The 18,420-nt window shown below is 46.6% G+C and overlaps 1 protein-coding gene across 4 annotated transcripts; it reads left to right on the top strand.

The window, feature by feature from the left end:
• Nucleotides 1-26: 26 nt before the first annotated feature.
• Nucleotides 27-10,033, top strand: BRD2 (bromodomain containing 2). Of its 4 annotated transcripts, XM_021713357.1 has the most exons (14): nt 27-334; nt 757-2,095; nt 3,640-3,943; nt 4,200-4,291; nt 4,548-4,685; nt 5,159-5,297; nt 5,384-5,598; nt 5,697-6,071; nt 6,547-6,675; nt 6,811-7,059; nt 7,142-7,404; nt 8,355-8,659; nt 8,886-9,008; nt 9,119-10,033. In XM_021713357.1, the coding sequence occupies exons 5-14, from the start codon at nt 4,575-4,577 to the stop codon at nt 9,253-9,255; spliced, it is 2,046 nt and encodes a 681-aa protein (XP_021569032.1). In that variant the 5' UTR covers nt 27-334; nt 757-2,095; nt 3,640-3,943; nt 4,200-4,291; nt 4,548-4,574; the 3' UTR covers nt 9,256-10,033. The 4 variants fall into 4 exon arrangements, with proteins under 4 accessions (XP_021569032.1, XP_021569030.1, XP_008058554.1 ...); XM_021713355.1 differs by lacking the exon at nt 4,200-4,291; XM_008060363.2 differs by lacking the exons at nt 27-334; nt 4,200-4,291 and having other exon boundaries at nt 2,008-2,091; nt 7,181-7,404.
• The last annotated feature ends 8,387 nt before the right edge of the window (nt 10,034-18,420 follow it).

Here is an 18,420-nt window from a genome sequence, read left to right as displayed (position 1 = left end):
CGGGGGGAGGGGAGGAGGGGAGAGAAGGAGGGGGAGGGCTAGTCTGAGCCGCAGCCGCCGCCTCCTCCGCTCGCCCTCCTCCCTGGCGCTGACCGATGGACGAGCCGCTCCGTGGGGAGGACTCCGGACCCTGGTGGGGGGATGGGGGTGTTCTTTCGCCCCCGTGGCGAAGGGACTCTTAGAGGGGGGTACGAGTCCGCCCTGGCGAAAGGGGATGTGGAGTGTGGGGAAAGGTCTGAGCTTGCCTGGAGGGGAAAGGTGTTTTCCCTAATTCGCCCCTCGCAGGACTTGCTCTTCCGCTGAGCCAGGCGCCGGAATGAAGTTTGGGAAAGAGGTGAGATGGATTACCTTTACAGGGTAGATGGATGCGTTTGGAGACTTTGCAACCATCTTAGGGCTGTCAGGGCGGCCAAGGTTTTTTCGAGCGGACGGATATTTATGTTGGCAACTGAAGGTATGAGTGGAGAGGAATCGGAAAGATGTTTGGGCGTGCAAATTTGGGGGTCGTTTTGTAGGTTTGGTGGCCTTGATAAGCCTTTAGGACTTAACAGATAAGTGGATGAGGGTTTTGCTTTTGTCTTTCTATTGTTTGTTCTTGGGGAGGGAGAAGGATCTTAAGACTGTGGCAAGCCTGTGTTGTCGATTGTGTAGCATAGAAACGTTAGGTCCCTTCGTGGCTGCATTCTGAAGCCTTTCAGCTGCTCGCCAGAGGAGCAGGCCGCGGCTTCTAAGATGGCGTCTTCTTTCTCGTTTCAGATTGTTCGCAGCCGCGGCCTTACTGCGGAGAACTACCACCCGTTGGGCGCCTTGCGGCCACACCCCTGAAGAGCAGAGGCCGATTACGCCCACACGACCCCTCCCGTCCCTCTGCCGGTCTGGCCAATGGAGGAGCTACGAATGGCACGACCTGCCCGAGCTTGGCAGCCTCCGGTTGCACCGTGCTTGGAAGCTTGGGAGGACTTTGTTGGAAGGGGAGGCGGGAAGAGGGTTCTGGGGCGATGGCTCCTGCACCCCTTCCAGCCTCCCTCTTTCCCTGGAGTCGCGGAACCACAGCTCAGCCAATTGGCTCAGAGATGTGGCGGGTTGCCACTTCCCTATGGGTCTATGCGGCACTCTTTGCCTGGTGATTGACACTTTGGAAATGAGCTTATGACGTCATCGCTTCGGTCGGCCAATAGAAAAAGCTCCCGCGGAGAAGTGTCCCTCCCCCTCCGGCTCCGCTTCTTCACGCGCGTGAGCGAGCGAGCGCGCGCGGAGGGGGTGGGGGAAATCTCGAGCTGGGTGGCGCGCATGAGCAGCGAAGCTCCTCCCCCCTGCCTATATATAAAGGGCTGGCGCGGGGCTCCGCGGCGCCATTTCGCGCTGGAGTGGAGCAGCCTCTAGAACGAGCTGGAGGATTCTGCCTACTGATACACAGCCTTCGAGTCGTCCGGGGCCGCCATTACAATCCACGTCCATCCGCTTGGAAATGGCCTTCGTCTCGGCCTATGACTGGTCCCGGCGGACAGTACAGACCCTATAGAAGCCCCCGAAGCTCCCCTTTTTCGGGCCCCGCCCAATCCTCGGAGTCTGTCCTCCCCCTCTACACCGCCCTCAAGAGGATTTCAAAGATGGAGGCGGCGGCTCCCTAAACCACTTTTCTTGTTCATCCGCCTCCATCCGAGATTGAAACGGGACCTCGTCCTCCCCAGACGGTCCCGACGAGAAGAGGGGATCCCTGCAGATCATCAGCGGGCTATATTGGCGACGGTGTCTGGGATCGGAGACCGTCTTTGGGTTTGAAGAGTCAGTCCCCCTTTTGCTCGCCCGCCTCAGCTGAGGCCGCCGCCATTTTCTTGCTGTCCGCCGCCTGCGGAGCGCGCCAAGCTGCCCGGAGCTCTTGGAGAGACCCTGTATTAGAGACTGCTTTCGTGCCGGCCGGGCGGCCGGGGGGGGGTTGTCGCCTGGAGGGCCAAGAGCAACGACCCCCCCCACTTCCCGGGTTATGCTGGACCGGGCAGTGAGGGGAACCGAGGCCATCCGGACTTTCCGCGGCTGAGGGCAGCGCCGGTTCCCTGCGGTCAAGATGCTGCAAAACGTGACTCCCCACAAGTACGTCTCCGCGAACCGCGCGCGTGTGGAGGGGACGTTGGGCGGCGGGACGCAGTGTCCGGAGAGTACGGAACGACTCCAGCGCGCTGCTTTTTTGCGGCGCAGCTGTTGACGGGCTCGCGGAGGGGGTTGAGCAACGGTTTTGGAACGGTGGCGGCGGTCCAGTTAGTGCGTATGAGGGAATACAGGTTGTCAGTTTACACACTACTGTCGTGGCAGAGTCTTAACCGAGCCAGGCAGAGCTAGTTTGGCGGTGGGATGCAGTGGGTTGGACATTTCCTAAGTGAACAGATCCCGCGTTTGGTGGGCCTGGTGTCTAGCGGCAGTTTGTCATAGCCTTTTGGGGGGAGTTCGTGGCCACCTCTAGTGTCATGTAGGGTTGCCATGGCGATAGAGCTTCAGAGATTGGTAATGGGGATTCCCAGAGTAGGGTAGACGGTCACTTCTAGCCTGTAGCTTCTTACTGTCTAGGGTATATCATTAAATTCCTTGTAGTCTTTCAGTGTCTGGGTAGGTTGCTTGTATGTTTTTTTGGTGGGATTGTTCATAACGTTGAGAGTTTCATTCAGGGCAGGAGGGTGGAGCTGAGTTCTCCGGTTCAGTCTGCGATGTAAACAATGAGATTTTCACGTAGTGTCTAACATCTTAGGAGGTGGGAAAAAGCCAATCCGGAGGCGCACCAGAGCGACTGTAAGTGAGCCACCGTTGGCTTTTAGTCTCCAGATTTGATGCTACAGTGGGAACAATTAGTGGGATCGTATTTTGTAGCGGCGTGGGCATCGGGGGCTCTCTTAGGAGGGGGTTTACTGACCTTGGCCTCTTGGGCAGCTGCTTTTTTAATTCCTTGGAGGGAGGAGACTTTATTTTGGTGCAAATAATTTGGGTGCTGGCGGCTGAGTTAGTCCAGGCAGTGAAGTCCGACAAATGCTTTCTTGTCTGAATTTGTTCTTGAGCGAATATGGTTCTTCTATTGGATTTCTAGTTCACGTTCTGCTTTGGCGTTAGTTACCCAGTGCTTGTGGAGGATCTTGATGTCTTTTATGCAGATGGACTGTTAGTGGCTCGTCAGCATTTTATGAAATTTTTGTCCCCAACTTGCTCTCTTCCTCTTTTCACCAGCTTTTCTCAGGCTCAGCCACCATGGCAACCAGCAAACCTCTAGTGTAATTTAGTGAGGAGGAAGCTTGGGGTTTGAGTTTCTCAGCTCCACCTATTTTGTTTAAGCCCCTTCCCCATAGGGCTGTAGTTCTCAGGTGTTGCGCCCTATAAGACATTGTCTTGAGAGTTTTTATTGTTATTTAGTAATGAGAACAGATACAACTTCTGAGGGGGAACCTGGATAGGTGTAGTTAAGAAATGCATGAGGGGGCAACGGTAAAGAGCGCCATGGATTGTTTAGGTGTTCGTTCTGGTTGAGAACTACTTGTGTAAGCGTAACTACCTCACTAGGGCCAAAGCCTGCATTCATCAGGGACAAAGTGCAAATGCGCCACTTGTTCCTGATTTGCACGGGACTACCACATCTAATTTTGTTTCCCATTTTTACAGGCTCCCTGGGGAAGGGAATGCAGGGTTACTGGGGTTGGGCCCAGAGGCTGCAGCGCCAGGGAAAAGGATTCGAAAGCCCTCCCTGTTGTATGAGGGATTTGAGAGCCCCACAATGGCTTCAGTGCCTGCTTTGCAACTGACCCCTGCCAACCCGCCACCTCCGGAGGTGTCCAATCCCAAAAAGCCAGGACGAGTTACCAACCAGCTGCAATATCTACACAAAGTGGTGATGAAGGCCCTGTGGAAACATCAGTTTGCATGGCCATTCCGGCAGCCTGTGGATGCTGTCAAACTGGGTCTGCCGGTGAGTAGAGATACAGGAGTGGGGAGGTATGGGAATGAGCAAGAATGTGTGTGAATGGGGGTGGGCTGCTTAGTATAGGTGCTGCGGCCCCTAGGGAGTTCCCATTTCTCCTCTGTAGGTCAGATAGCCACCAGATTTCTGGATTTTTGGTCCTTTGTGATTGATCCAACCGCTTGCTATCACTATCTTTGGCATCTTTTAATTGTGTCCTCCATGTGTCCTTCCTTAACTTTTGTGCCCTGGCTCCATTTTACAGATTCCCACCCCAGGTTGGGAGAGGACCACGGTGGCCAAAATTCTTAGCTTCTTCCTTTCCCTCACGCAGTCCATGGATAGCCAACCCCAGAGGTAATGTCACAGGTTGGGAAGTTTGCAGAATGGGTGGGAGCTGGGTGGTTAGAAAAAGTAGGGATCCCCCTTTGGATGTTAAGAATCCTATTCATTTTTTTTGTCCTGTAGTTTAACTGGGGCCGCAGTTAGGGAACTATATTTCTTTGATGCACAGGGTGTGTGTGTGGGTGTGTGTGTGTGTTGGGGTCACCAGTTTCCTTAGGAAAACAGGCATTTTTTTTCTGTTTTTCTGACCTGGCATTTCTTTATTTAGGATTATCACAAAATTATTAAACAGCCTATGGACATGGGTACTATTAAGAGGAGACTTGAAAACAATTATTACTGGGCTGCCTCAGAGTGTATGCAAGATTTTAATACTATGTTCACCAACTGTTACATTTACAACAAGGTGAGGTTTTTCTATGTTCACTTAGTAAACGGAGAGAGATGGTACTTCTGTTACTGCTAGATATAAAGTTTTAAGTCCTTAGGGTCTACAAAACCTGAGCTCCAGATGGTTTTATTGAACCATTTAACTTCAGAGTTAAAGGTTATTTAAGTAGAACGTTTTATACGTGAGTGGTGACCCTGTTTCTCAGAAAGCTCCAGAGACCTGAGTAGAACAGGATCTATTTTCTTGTCAGCTCTCTATCCCTTACTTCTGAAATCTAAGGGACAATTTACTTTTTTTGTGTTTTGAGATTGACTTGGAAGAGAATGGAAATTGTTGGCTTGGTGTAGGTTAATTTTCAGCACTTGATGACAGATGCTGTTTGGGAGGATTTGTTAGTGCCCTGAGCCAGAATTCCTCTTAAAATGATGGTGTGTTTATCTTTTGTTGTCATTTGAACTTTTTTCATTGATGTTTATGTTCCTATATAGCCCACTGACGATATTGTCTTGATGGCACAAACGCTGGAAAAAATCTTCCTACAGAAAGTGGCATCAATGCCACAAGAGGAACAAGAGTTGGTGGTGACCATCCCTAAGAACAGCCACAAGAAGGGGGCCAAGTTGGCAGGTAAGAAGAGTGGGAGTTTTGCAGATGGAGATCTAAAGATGGGAAAGGAGGAGTTCAAACTAAATTTTCCTTTTTCCTTTTCCTAGCACTCCAGGGCAGTATTACCAGTGCCCATCAGGTGCCTGCTGTCTCTTCTGTATCACACACAGCCCTGTATACTCCACCGCCTGAGATACCTACCACTGTCCTCAACATTCCCCACCCATCGGTCATTTCTTCTCCGCTTCTCAAGTCCCTGCACTCTGCTGGACCCCCACTCCTTGCTGTTACTGCAGCTCCCCCAGCTCAGCCCCTTGCCAAGGTATGGATCTGTGAGTTTCCTTCGGACAGTGGGGAGGGAAAGGTCTTGAAGTGAGATGGACTTGGGGTAATAGCTTCCTGTTTTGTTTCTCTCTACAGAAAAAAGGCGTAAAGCGGAAAGCAGATACTACTACCCCTACACCTACAGCCATCCTGGCTCCTGGTTCCCCAGCTAGCCCTCCCGGAAGTCTTGAGCCCAAGGCAGCACGGCTTCCTCCTATGCGTAGAGAGAGTGGTCGCCCCATCAAGCCCCCACGCAAAGACTTACCAGACTCTCAGCAACAACATCAGAGCTCTAAGAAAGGAAAGCTATCAGAACAGTTAAAACATTGCAATGGCATTCTGAAAGAGTTACTGTCTAAGAAGCATGCTGCCTATGCCTGGCCTTTCTATAAACCAGTGGATGCTTCTGCTCTTGGCCTGCATGACTACCATGATATCATCAAGCACCCCATGGACCTAAGCACTGTCAAGGTACCCACTGCGTGGGGCAGATGGGATGCTTAGGCAGTGGTTGGAGCCTAGAGATAAAAACAAGTCAGATGTCCTTGTGGACACAGAGGAGTCTTTGATTCTTGATTATTTTACTTTCACAAAGCAGTAGTGGGGCAGAATGTCAGGGACTTAATGAGGATCCTTATTTCCTGGAATTTGAAGCAGGGTGGGATTATTATGTGGGAGTGTTCGGTTAAGAAATTAAGGGGTAGTAAGATAGTTTTTAGGCCACCTGTCCTCCCCTATCACTTAGAAATGGTTTCTTTTTCTAGACATAAATATTTCTTCAACCCACCCAAATTCCTTTGACTTCAAACTTGAACCCCAGGGCACAGATCCTTAAGGTCATCCCCACTGTGCTCTCAAGAGAGGGCTTCTCTTGTGGTGTCTGGGGTTGGCAGGGGAAGGTGAGCCTGCCTGCCTGTGCAGCTTCTGATGCTGCCTCCTTCTGCAGCGGAAGATGGAGAATCGTGATTACCGGGATGCACAGGAGTTTGCTGCTGATGTGCGGCTTATGTTCTCCAACTGCTATAAGTACAATCCTCCAGACCACGATGTTGTGGCCATGGCACGAAAATTACAGGTGAGTGTAAAGGTTGGAGTAACATAAGGAGCTCTCTATTCAGTACAGTTGTAAATTGGAGCTGTACCACTGGCTGACTGGGTATAATCAGAGTACTACATGTTAGCATAGTTCTGAATTTCTCTCTCTTTCTAGGATGTATTTGAGTTCCGTTATGCCAAGATGCCAGATGAACCACTGGAACCAGGGCCTTTACCAGTTTCTACTGCCTTGCCCCCTGGTTTGGCCAAATCATCTTCAGAGTCTTCCAGTGAGGAAAGTAGCAGTGAAAGCTCCTCTGAGGAAGAGGAGGAGGAAGATGAAGAGGATGAGGAGGAAGAAGAGAGTGAAAGTTCAGACTCAGAGGAAGAAAGGGCCCATCGATTGGCAGAATTACAGGAACAGGTATTTTACCAATTTTCAGTTTTTACTGGGTTAAGAGGTTCATTCCTTGTTTCTGTCATAATTTTTTTTCCCCCCTCTCCAGCTCCGGGCAGTACATGAACAACTGGCTGCCCTGTCCCAGGGTCCAATATCCAAGCCCAAGCGGAAGAGGGAGAAAAAGGAGAAAAAGAAGAAGCGGAAGGCAGAGAAGCATCGAGGCCGAGCTGGGATTGATGAAGATGACAAGGGGCCTCGGGCACCCCGCCCACCTCAACCCAAGAAGTCCAAGAAAGCAAGTGGCAGTGGGAGTGGGAGTGCTCCTATAGGCCCTCCTGGCTTTGGACCTTCTGGGGGCAGTGGCACGAAGTAAGTTATCACAGCATAGGAAACAGACTGGTTTGGCTATTTCTCTCCAAAAGGTGTCATCTCCCATGTTTTGCAAAGTTTTCTTTAAACCAGGGGTCGGCAATTTGCTGTAAATGACCAGGTAGCAAGTATAATAGGTATGCCTTGTATTATTGTGCTTTAGTTCATTGCACTTTTTAGATAAACAGCAATTTTTGCACATTGAAGGCTTGTGGCAGTCCTACGCCGAGCAAGACTTTCTGTGCCATTTTTCAAACAGTATGTCTCTATGACACATTTTTAGCAATATTTCTTCATTGGCATGTACATTTTGTTACATAATGCTGTTGCTCATTTAATAAACAGCATAGTATAAATGTGACTTCTGTTTTTCTGAGTTGAGGTCTTGCTGTCTCCCAGGCTGCAGTACAATTACATGACTGTGGCTCACCTCAGCCTTGACCTCGGGCTTGGGTGATCTTTCTGCCTCAGCCTCCTGAGTAGCTGGGACTACAAGCATCATGCCTGGCTAGTTTTAATTTTTTTGTAGAGGTGAGGTCTTGCTGTGCTGCCTAGGTTGGCCTCAGAACTCCTGGGTTCAAGGAAGCCTCTCCTGCCTCAGTCTCCCAAAGTGCTGAGATATTACAGGCAATAATCACCATGCCTGGCCTATAAATGTAACTTTAATGTGCACTTGGAAACCAAAAAATTTGTACAGCATGCTTTGTTGTGATATATACTCATTTATCGCCATGGCCTGGAACTGAATCCACAATATTTGCTAAGGTGTGCCTGTATTAAGTTTACAAAGCCCAAAGTAAACATAAAATGCTCTCCTTCTCTGATATAGTGTCCCAGTAGCCCATCTCCTATCAGCAATTTGCCTTAATGGAAAAACAAACAAAAGCTCCTCTCTAGTCAGGAAATAGGATTGCTTGCTGGGTTAAACACTTTCTTTCTTTTACCTGTAGGCTCCCCAAGAAGGCCACAAAGACAGCCCCACCTGCCCTGCCTGTGGGTTATGATTCAGAGGAGGAAGAAGAGAGCAGGCCCATGAGTTACGATGAGAAACGACAGTTGAGCCTGGACATCAACAAATTACCTGGAGAGAAACTGGGTCGAGTTGTTCATATAATTCAAGCCAGGGAGCCCTCTTTACGTGATTCAAATCCAGAAGAGATTGAAATTGATTTCGAAACGCTCAAGCCATCCACCCTTAGAGAGCTTGAACGCTATGTCCTTTCCTGCCTACGAAAGAAACCACGGAAGCCCTATAGTAAGTATGAAATGAGAGTCACCAGTTTTAATCAGGCAGTCCTCATGTTTCTGAGGACAGTCTAAGAAAGGATAGAAGGGTACGTTTGCACTCAAGATTGTCAGCTCCCCAGATGAGGGGATGCGTTGGTTGCCTCCTGATGTTCAAGAAAAGAACTTGGCAACCCTAGGGGTTAATAACAGTGTGCTTATGGCAATCTTAATCCTGATAACATTTATTTTATTAGCTATTAAGAAACCTGTGGGTAAAACAAAGGAGGAACTGGCTTTGGAGAAAAAGCGGGAACTGGAAAAGCGGTTACAAGATGTCAGCGGGCAGCTCAATTCCACCAAAAAACCCCCCAAGAAAGGTGAGTATACTTTAAGGTTGCTACAAATGTACTATACCCTGTCCTTTTTACTGTCTTTTTCTTGATAAATGAAGATGTAGACTTTAATAACTTACAACTTTGTTCTGCAGCGAGTGAGAAAACAGAGTCATCCTCTGCACAACAAGTAGCAGTGTCACGCCTCAGCGCTTCCAGCTCCAGCTCGGATTCTAGCTCCTCCTCTTCATCTTCCTCCTCTTCAGATACCAGTGACTCAGACTCAGGCTAAGGGGCCAGGCCAGATGGGGCAGGAAAGGCTCCGCAGGACCGGACCCCTAAACCACCCTGCCCCACCCCTCCCCTCCTTGCTGTGACACTTCTTCATCTCACGTCTCCTCCCCCCTCTGTAGGAGAGCTGGCTCTGCAGGGGGGAGGGATGCAGGGGACATTTACTGAAGGAGGAACATGGACAAAATGAGATTGAATTCCCAGTCCCATGGGGAGTGACCTTGGGCATAGAGCCCCCATTCAAAATGACGGGCGGGTCAGGGGTACAGGGTGGGAGTGTGCAAAGGCCCTGATCTGGAGTTACCTGCAGCCATAGCTGCCCTGTTCACTTCTAAGGGCCCTGTTTTGAGGTTGTTTGTTCTAATTTATTTTAAGGTAGGTAAGGCTGCGGGGAGGGTGGGGGCCATGGGTCCCCTCGGCCTCCATGGGGAGGGAAGAAGGGGGAGCTCTTTTTTTACGTTGACTTTTTTTTTCTACTCTGTTTTCCCTTATTCCTTCAGCTCCATTTGGGGCTCTGGGGGTTTCAGTCATCTCCCCATTTGGTCCCCTGGACTGTCTTTGTTGATTCTAACTTGTAAATAAAGAAAATATTATTCAAGTTTTGAGTTATCTTAGTAACACTTGTTTCTGTAGGTACGTGCTTAGAATTGTCTAGAGGATTTTGAGGAAAATATTTCTGCGATGAGAAAAAGGGATAGCCTTCCTGTGGTTGGGTTGTGACTTAATTTTAAATAAGCCAGTAGGCTCTTTGCTGTGTTAATAAAGTAAATGCAATCTGACCTTTGTAAACTGAGTCCTTTAAAGTAATCTGCAGGTCTGTAATTTGCTCTGGTTAAGATGAAAAAAATCTCTGGCTGCTCATTTGTACCTTTATCAAAAAGTCAGAATTTTGGGATTAGGTTCCAAGGTGTTTCTTCATCATGGTGGATGTGTGAACTGTCTTCAGAACTCCTAAAATGTGAAAGGGGTAAGAGGTGGCCAAAAATGGGTACCGCCTTGGGTTAACTGCCTTTAGAAAGCAATTCGTACCTACTTAATTGTTAAATTTTGCTTCGTGGCCACACTACAAATTTCTAGAACCCTATTAATGGAGTAGCAATTCAGAGTATTCCAATTAATGAAACTAAAAATAACTGTCGTTTGTGCATATCAACTTGTCTAAGGGGAGAGGAGAGTTGTATATTTCAGGGCTGGGATGTGTGGGTTCTGGCATATGAGGTATTAATGCTGGAAAAGTAAGACATTTGTCTTAATATCATCGACCATAGTAGAAAATCTGGTTAAGACTTCAAAATGGTAGTCAAAGATGTAGTGAATCAAATGGTTTAATCTTCTGTAAACCAGAAACAGGTGGACTCTGGTAGAAGAATTTTGAAGCTGTAAATTGGGTTCTAGCAATGACTGGACTTTGCTATCTTTAGGAATTCTGACTACGTTAGGGTCTGAGCAGTAATTTTCAAAAGCTCAGGAGTAGTAATGCATACTTGGGTTTGAGAACCACTTGTTACTGTTGCAAAGCCAATGGTTTCAAAGGGGAAGAGACCCTTGACTAGGATTTTTGGCTAACTTGATTGTTGAGTTCACCAGTGAATGAGCTCTTTAGTTTCCTTTGAGTTCTTGTCCCCTTTTGAAGAGATGTTGAAAATTCTGAAGGACTTAATACAGCTTTATTTTGGGGATGGTGGGTGATGAGATACAATTTATTTTACTTAGGTCTGAAAATAGGAGTAAACACTGAGATTAAGATTTCAACTAAGCACACATCTGTTTATGCAGGACTGTATTTTAGGGTTTAAGGATTGAGTTGGGTTAATTTGGTGAGGCTACAGAATTTTTTGTCCCTGTGCCCCCTTTTGCTTGTGTACCTTTAAGATTTTTCTATAATTAGGAAAAGTTTTCAGTGTCAAAAAGTAGCTTTCTGATGTACCTTTGGAAGGCCTTCAGTATATATAGTTGCCTATAAATTGAACCCGGGGGACTGAGTGCTATGGGAAATGGAGAAGGCCACAGTCTCTAGCACAACTGGAAGGACTAACTGTTGGGCATCATTTCCTTTTATGTTCTTTCCAAGCTCTTGGAATCATGGGTTGTCACTGCCTGTCTACCCCATGCTGATGCTGCCTTTTGCTCCTCTGTAGTATTTCTGTAGGAAGATTCTTTGGGAAGGTGAAGGTGTGGGGTCTTATCAGTACACAATTATTGAGTTCCCTTGATGGCCTTTTCAGCTAACTACTGTTAAGTTCATAGACCTGGATATTGCTAAGCTATGGGGTATATGGTGAAAATACAAAGACAAGGTCTTGTCCTCATGGAGTTTGCTTAGTAAAGATAGAGTGCAGTGATTAACCATTGTGATATTGTACTTCTGATTTGAGTCCAAGATACGGGCATGACTTGGTCTTCATTGATGATTCATCTTTGCTACACTCCAGTATGTGGACCCCAGTTCTTGCCCTGCTAACATTTATTTGCTTTTGGATTCCCTCAGGACTACCTTAATTGGAAGGCGGTCCTGAGCAATGGAAGTGGCTGTGATAAGAAAACTGGGAAGGAGATATGGGAATGGTAAAATGCAATGTGATGTCACCATCTCTTTCCTGAGTCATCACCCTATTCCAAGCTCTTGGAAAAATTCCACTAGCTGTCTCTGGCACTGAATGAGGTCGTTTGTTGCCCTTAGTTTATATGCTAGGAGCAGGGAAAGGGGCAACATTAGCAACCAATCACAATTGTTGTTTATTTTTAGCAGGAGTCACTCTTACTCAAACTGTGGAGCGCAGTGGCCATGGTCACAGCTCATTGCAGCCTCAATCCTGGGTTTAAGCAGTCCTTCCACCTCAGCCTCCTGAGTACCTGGGACTAAGGCACATGCCCAGCTAATATTTTCTATTTTTTTTGTAAAGACTAGGTCTCACTATATTACCCAGAATAGTCTCAGACTCTTGGGCTCAAGCAATTCTTTACCTTGGCCTCCCAAAGTACTAGGAATAAGTAAGTTGCCATGCCTGGCCTTCAATCACAGAGTTTTTAATAGAAATAGTTCTAGCAAGACAATGTGCAGAGATCTAACAAGGAGTTAGGAAAGAGCATTCTGGTATAATCTGAGATCTATTCAGACATCTCAGAAGGATGAGGAGGGTGGAGTTAACATTGCCAAAAGAAGAAACAGCAACCAAGAAGTAGTTTTCCAAGAAGGTGGTGTTGAAGCAGCAAGGGTGAAGGTGAGTGCTCCAGATACAGCCAGAAAATAAGGAAGAACTAGATCAAGGAGAGCATTTCTTCACACTAAGGCTCTGAATTTATCCTGAAGACTAATAGCTCACATTTATTGAGCACTCACCATGTGCCAAGTACTGCCAAGAAACCTATAGTTTGGTCACTCTAATCCTGTGAGATAAATCATATTAACTTGATTTATTAGGTGAAATAGGACATCGATGAATCAATTTGCTGGCTTGACAACATTGTGAGTGAGCACTGGAGGTGGGATTTGAACATCAGCAATCTGACGTCAGGGTCCACGTAAGTAAGTAGGAAGCTAGGAGACGATTTTAAAACACTGCACTTAGGAAGCCTAGCATAGTGGCTCATGCCTGTAATCCCCCATGCTTTGGGAGGTGGAGGCAGAGGTAGGAGGCCCGCTTGAGCCCAGGAATTCACACTGGCCTAGGTAACAGTGAGACCTCCATCCCTTCAAAAAAAATACCCTGGCCGGTGTGAAGCACACCTTTAGTCCCAGCTACTTGGGAGACGAAGGTGGAAGATTACCCGAGTCTAGGCTGCGGTGAGCCATGATAGTGCCACTGCACTCCAGCCTGATCAACAGAGTAAGACCCTGACCCCCCCCCCCCAAAAAAGAAAATTTGCACTAGGGGCAGTGATGTAGTTGGTCAGGTGTGGAGAGCAGAGAGGGTCAGCCAAGCGCAGTGGCTCAAGCCTGTAATCCCAGCACTTTGGGATACCGCGGTGAGAGGACTGCCTGAGCCCAGGGGTTGGAGACTACCCTGGGCAACTTGGTAAAACCCCGTCTCTAAAATAATTTTAAAAATCAGCCGGGTGTGGTAGTGCGCGCCTGTGGTTCCACTACTTGGAAGGCTGCGGCGGAAGGATCACTTGAGCTCGGTAGGTAGACGCTGGGGAGGCCATGAGCATGCCAGTAAACTTCTGGGCAATAGAGTGAGACTCCAACTCAAAAAAAAAAGGAAGTGCACTTGGCTGACCGGCAGGTTTGAATGGAACTCCAACGAGGATTGTTGAGAAGGGACAGGAGTTTGTAAACTGCCACGGAGGGTCTTTGGCGCCACCTGTTGGGCATGTTATCCATGACTTCCTCCTGATCTGTTGTCACTTTTATACCTTCCACTCCTCCCCTCACCTTTCCTTCTTCCATATACTTCAACTTTTTATTAAGCCTTCATTTTTATGATCCTGAGGGTCAGAGAAGAGACCTTTTTGGTCCTTGTCTCCCCTTCTTTCTACCTTTGAAGCATTCCAAGTGGGTTTCCCTGGCTTTTTTTTTTTTTTTTTTTCGAAATGGGTTTTTTGTCACCCAGGCTGGAGATCAGCATCATGATCATAGCTCCCTAAAGCCGCGAATTCCTGGGCTCAAGTGATTCTCCTTCCTCAACCTCCGAAGTAGCTGGGACTACAGCTGTGAGCCACTGAGCTTGACTCATCTTTTTTTTTTCCCCTTAATTTAAGAGATGGGGACTCTGTCACCCAAACTGGAGTGCAGTGGCATGATCACTGCTCACTGCAGCCTTGACCTCTTGGGCTCAGGTGACCCCTCTGCCTCAGCCTCCTGACTAACTGGGTCTACACGTATGTACCACCAACTCTCGGCTATTATTAATTTTTGGCAGGTAGAGACAAGATCTTGCTATATTGCCCAGGCTAGTCTTGAACTTCTGGGTTCATGCAGTCTTCTTGCCACTGTCTCCCAAAGTGCTGGGTTTATAGGCATCAGCCACTGCATCTTGGTCTGCTAGCTTCTTTGACACCAGTTACTGTAGCTCTCATACTTTTCAGACAAACCTTTCTTAGTCTGCTTCTTTAAATCTTCTATCTTGGCCTTCCATAATATATTGTCCCACATAATTCCTTCCTTCGTCCTCTTCTTACTCACATAGTATTTCTAAACAATTTTACTCATTTCTCTGGTGGCAACTTCCACTCATAAAATCTGTTTTAGACCTTGCACCAAAGCCCCAAGTCAGTTTTCCAACTGCCCAATGGCAATGTCCCACAGGCTCCTGGCAGTCAACATATCCAGAAAAGGGCCTTTTCCCCCCCAAACATGTCCCTCTCAGTTCTCTAAGTAACAAGCTCTCATATAGAGCTTACTATGTGCCAGAAACTCATGAGCACCTTTACAATTTAGTCTTAATCATACCAAAAGGAAGGTACACATTACCATTTTGCAGACATAGCAAACAAGTCATTTGAACCAAAGCCTGGTGATCTGCCTGGTTTTCTTCCCCTTAATCTCCCCCCCCCCCCCTCCCCTGTTCAGCCATTGAGGCCATTTGAGCTTTCTTCTGTCACTTCTTTCAGTGTCTTCAACCAGGCTCACACAACTCTCTTTGAACTGGCCCATGTCTCTTAGTTTAAGCCATGTGGTCTCAGGGGCAACCTCCTTTCCTGGGCTCCCAGGCCTGTCATTTCCCATGAGGCCTCACCTCAACCTAAGGAGGAACTCATCCCCCTTGCCAAGTTTTCCAGGCAACCCCAAACTCCACATATTTCTGTGTCCTTGTACAGCAAGTAAGTATTTCTACATAATAAAATATTTCTCACATCTGCTTGCCAGATGACGACATTGCTAATCTTGTCAGATAAGCTAATGTCTGATTTGAGGATGAAGGAGAAAGGGGGTTTATTTTTCAATGATAAGCATTATTGCCAGATGTTTGAAAGACAAGAAAGAGCAACTTTTCTGTTACCTGCCACTGTCAGCTCTCAGTCAATTGCTCTTCTAATTGCTGAGACTATGAGAAAGTAATGAATACTTTCCCCTCTGTCCCTGCAGAAGATGTATTATTGGAACTGGCTTCCCTGTGGAAGCAGATTGTAGAAACAACGAGAGTTCCTCCAAGGGTGGCTATGACCTTGTACTCCTGCGTAGTTTCTGTTTCTCGTCCAGAGTTGCTTGCAAATAAAGGAGACATCTTTACCCACCCATTTTCTCTCTCAAAAAAGATTTTCTAAGTTTGTTCATACACTTTTAACTTCAACCCTAGGAAAATGGAAGCTGAAAAGTTACTAACAAAGTGACAGTTACAAGGGCCAGGAAGTCCTGCATCTCTATCAGGGTGAAACTTGGTTCTCTCTGATGCAAAGTAACATGATGGTTGTTCTTCTGTATCTGTGGTTATCATGACATGTTCTACATTCTTGATTTGATGAAACATAAGCACTGCCCAACCCTGTGCCCTTTGGTTCCTGTGTCAGGTTTCTGGTTGCACCCCCTGCCGGAATTCCGTAAGGAACTTTCCTCACTTAGCCCCCAGTTCCCTGATGTGTGGTCAGTGACCTGGTACTGACCATGATCCTCTGCCTAGACTTCTTAAAATTCTGCATCCTGGGCCTGATGTGGTGGCTCACACCTGTAATCTTAACACTTTGAGAGGCTGAGGTAGGAGGATTGCTTGAGCTCAGGAGTTTGAGACCAGCCTGGGCAATATGAGACCTCATCTCTACAGCATCAAAATATTAACCTGGTGTGGTGGCATGTACCTGTAGTCCCAGCTACTCAGGAGGCTAAGGCAGAAAAATCTGAGCCCAGGAAGTCGAGGCTGTGAGCTATGATCGTGCCACCGCACTCCAGCCTGGGTGACAGTGAGATCCTGATTTTTAAAAAAATCTGCACCTTGTTCTGAACCTGTTTCCAACCATAATGATGAAACCCACTGATTTACCTTTCTTGAATCCATCTCCTGCCATTCAGGCTGATCTTAATGTTTTCATGTTCTTCCATCACTGCCTTTGGTCTTGCAAATAGACTCTGCAGAGCCCAACTGTGATTTAATCCATGGTTTGGCCTTGGAGTTTCCAGGAAAAAAAAAAAATCAGAGGACAGGAGAGAATAATGAGCAAATGAGGGAGCAGTGTGGGGTTGAAAAGCCACTTCAGAGAGCAGTTCTGTGAGTGGGAGGATGACTGATGTGACCGCAGGGGTATCAGAGGCATCTGTCCTGGACTTAGACAGAAAGCAAAACAGAAAGCACCTTGTTTCCTCTGAGTCTGGGGAAACTGAGAAAGGAGAAAGCAAGAGAAAGGGAATTGACACTTACTGAGCCTTGCTATCTGCCAGGCATTTTGATGGGCACTTGTTATATATATCTCTTTTAGTCCACACAATGTCCACAAATAAATACTATCATGTACAAGTATTTATTTATTTTTTAGTGATTATAAAGCCCTAACAATGTGTGTGTGTACAATTATAGAGTTAATGAAACACATAAGGCTGATTTTAAAGCTTATATCCTTCTATACCAAAAGTTGCTGGTATATTCTGGATATAAGTGAAGAAGAAAATGAATTCAGAAGTGAAACTTAGAAAAAACTTCCACTAAACTGAACTAAAGAATGAAGCTAGACACACACACACACTCCTCTATCATTTTAAATGTAGCATCTGCCCAAGATTCCTCCATGCTGTAGAACGTTTTTTCACCAAGCCAAATTAATTTAGCTTAGTTGAAGAGATAATTAGGAAGAAAGAAAAAACAAAATGACCTCGTTCCACAAGTATAAGTGAGGGAAACCACTTTGACGGCTTTTGCTGCATGAAGAGGAACCAGGCTGAGTAGAAACTGCCCTTTAGATTGATATCTAAGTGGTGACTGTTCATATCTACCATCCTACCAACCACACTTTCAGGCTTGGCTTCAAGACTGGGACCTCAGTGAAAAAAGAGACCTATATAGCAAACCAATTGTAGGAGGTGAATGGGGAGAGGAAAGCTGGGGGTGGGGGTAGGTGTGCCTCTGGGCTTGCACTGACCATGTAAGGAGAGAAAAAAAATTTTTTTTTTCCTTTTGAGTTGGAGTCTCACTCTGTCGCCCAGACTGCTGGGCTCCGGCAATCCTTCCGCCTCAGCCTTCCAAGTAGCCCAAATTACAGGCGCGCACTACCACGCCCGGCTAATTTTTGATTTATTGTAGAGATGAGGTCTCACCTGTCCAGGCGGGTCTCGAACCAACAGGCTCAGGCAATCAACTCACCTCAGCCTCCCAAAGGCACGGGATTACAGGCTGAGCCACTGAGCCCAACTGAGAGTCAAAATTTATACACCAGGAACAAAAGGACTTTGTGAAATTTTGGAAATTTTGTAACTTCTCTATTTTTATCTTTTTTATTAATCTTGTCTGATTGGGATTGCCAATAACATCCTGAACACGGGAAAGTACAAAATTATAAAAACATCAATTTTATGGTTAGACTTACTCTTGGTGTTCCTGGGATGTCTACAGACAATGTTACAGTACATTTTTTTTCAAAGGATGTAACACTGACACAACAAATGTAGGTCTTGCAAGATGAGTTTATGTTTTGAACCCATGAATGAAAAATCACTAGAAGGAGTGGTCAAATTTTATGTGTCCTGTGTAACAGAACAGTTAAAGGCATTACCTCATGTTTATTTTAATTAAGAAACAATATTTAAATTATAAATATCTATTGCAGAGCAGTAATTATTCAATTGGTGACATACATCAATTTATGGGTTTAGGATCGTAGTGATCTCTCAACTTAATTTCCTACTGTTTTCAAGTATGGCAAAGCAATGCAAACACACACACAGATTTTTTTGTTGTTTTTTAGAGATAGGGTCTCTGCCACACAGGCTGGAATGCAGTGTTGTGATCATAGCTCACTGTGATTTGAAACTCCTGGGATCAACCTCTTGCCTCAGCCTCCATCAGCTGGGACTACAGGCGAGTGCTATGCCGAGCAATTTTTTGTTGTTGTTGTTGATAGTGATAAGGTCTCACTTTATTGCCCAGGCCTGGTCTCAAACCCCTTGTTTCCAGATATCCTCCAGCTTTGGCTCCCAAAGCACTGGGATTACAGACATGAGCCACCATGCCTGGCCCTCAGATACATCCTTAATTATGAAAATTTCCAAACATACAGAAAACTTGGAAAAGGTACAAAGAAT

This window comes from Carlito syrichta, unplaced genomic scaffold (assembly GCF_000164805.1).
Source record: "Carlito syrichta isolate Samal-C Ts95f unplaced genomic scaffold, Tarsius_syrichta-2.0.1 Scaffold92604, whole genome shotgun sequence".
NCBI lineage: Eukaryota > Metazoa > Chordata > Mammalia > Primates > Tarsiidae > Carlito > Carlito syrichta.
The sequence above is the reverse complement of the archived record's forward strand: the minus strand, read 5'-3'. Positions and strand labels throughout refer to the sequence as shown.

Excerpts from the sequence above, each read along its gene's own strand:
- BRD2 (XM_008060355.2), top strand. The coding sequence starts at position 2,066 with ATGCTGCAAAACGTGACTCCCCACAA. Across the intron at positions 2,092-3,639 it reads CAAAACGTGACTCCCCACAA|GCTCCCTGGGGAAGGGAATG; the intron begins GTACGTCTCCGC and ends CCATTTTTACAG. Across the intron at positions 8,660-8,885 it reads GAAACCACGGAAGCCCTATA|CTATTAAGAAACCTGTGGGT; the intron begins GTAAGTATGAAA and ends TTATTTTATTAG.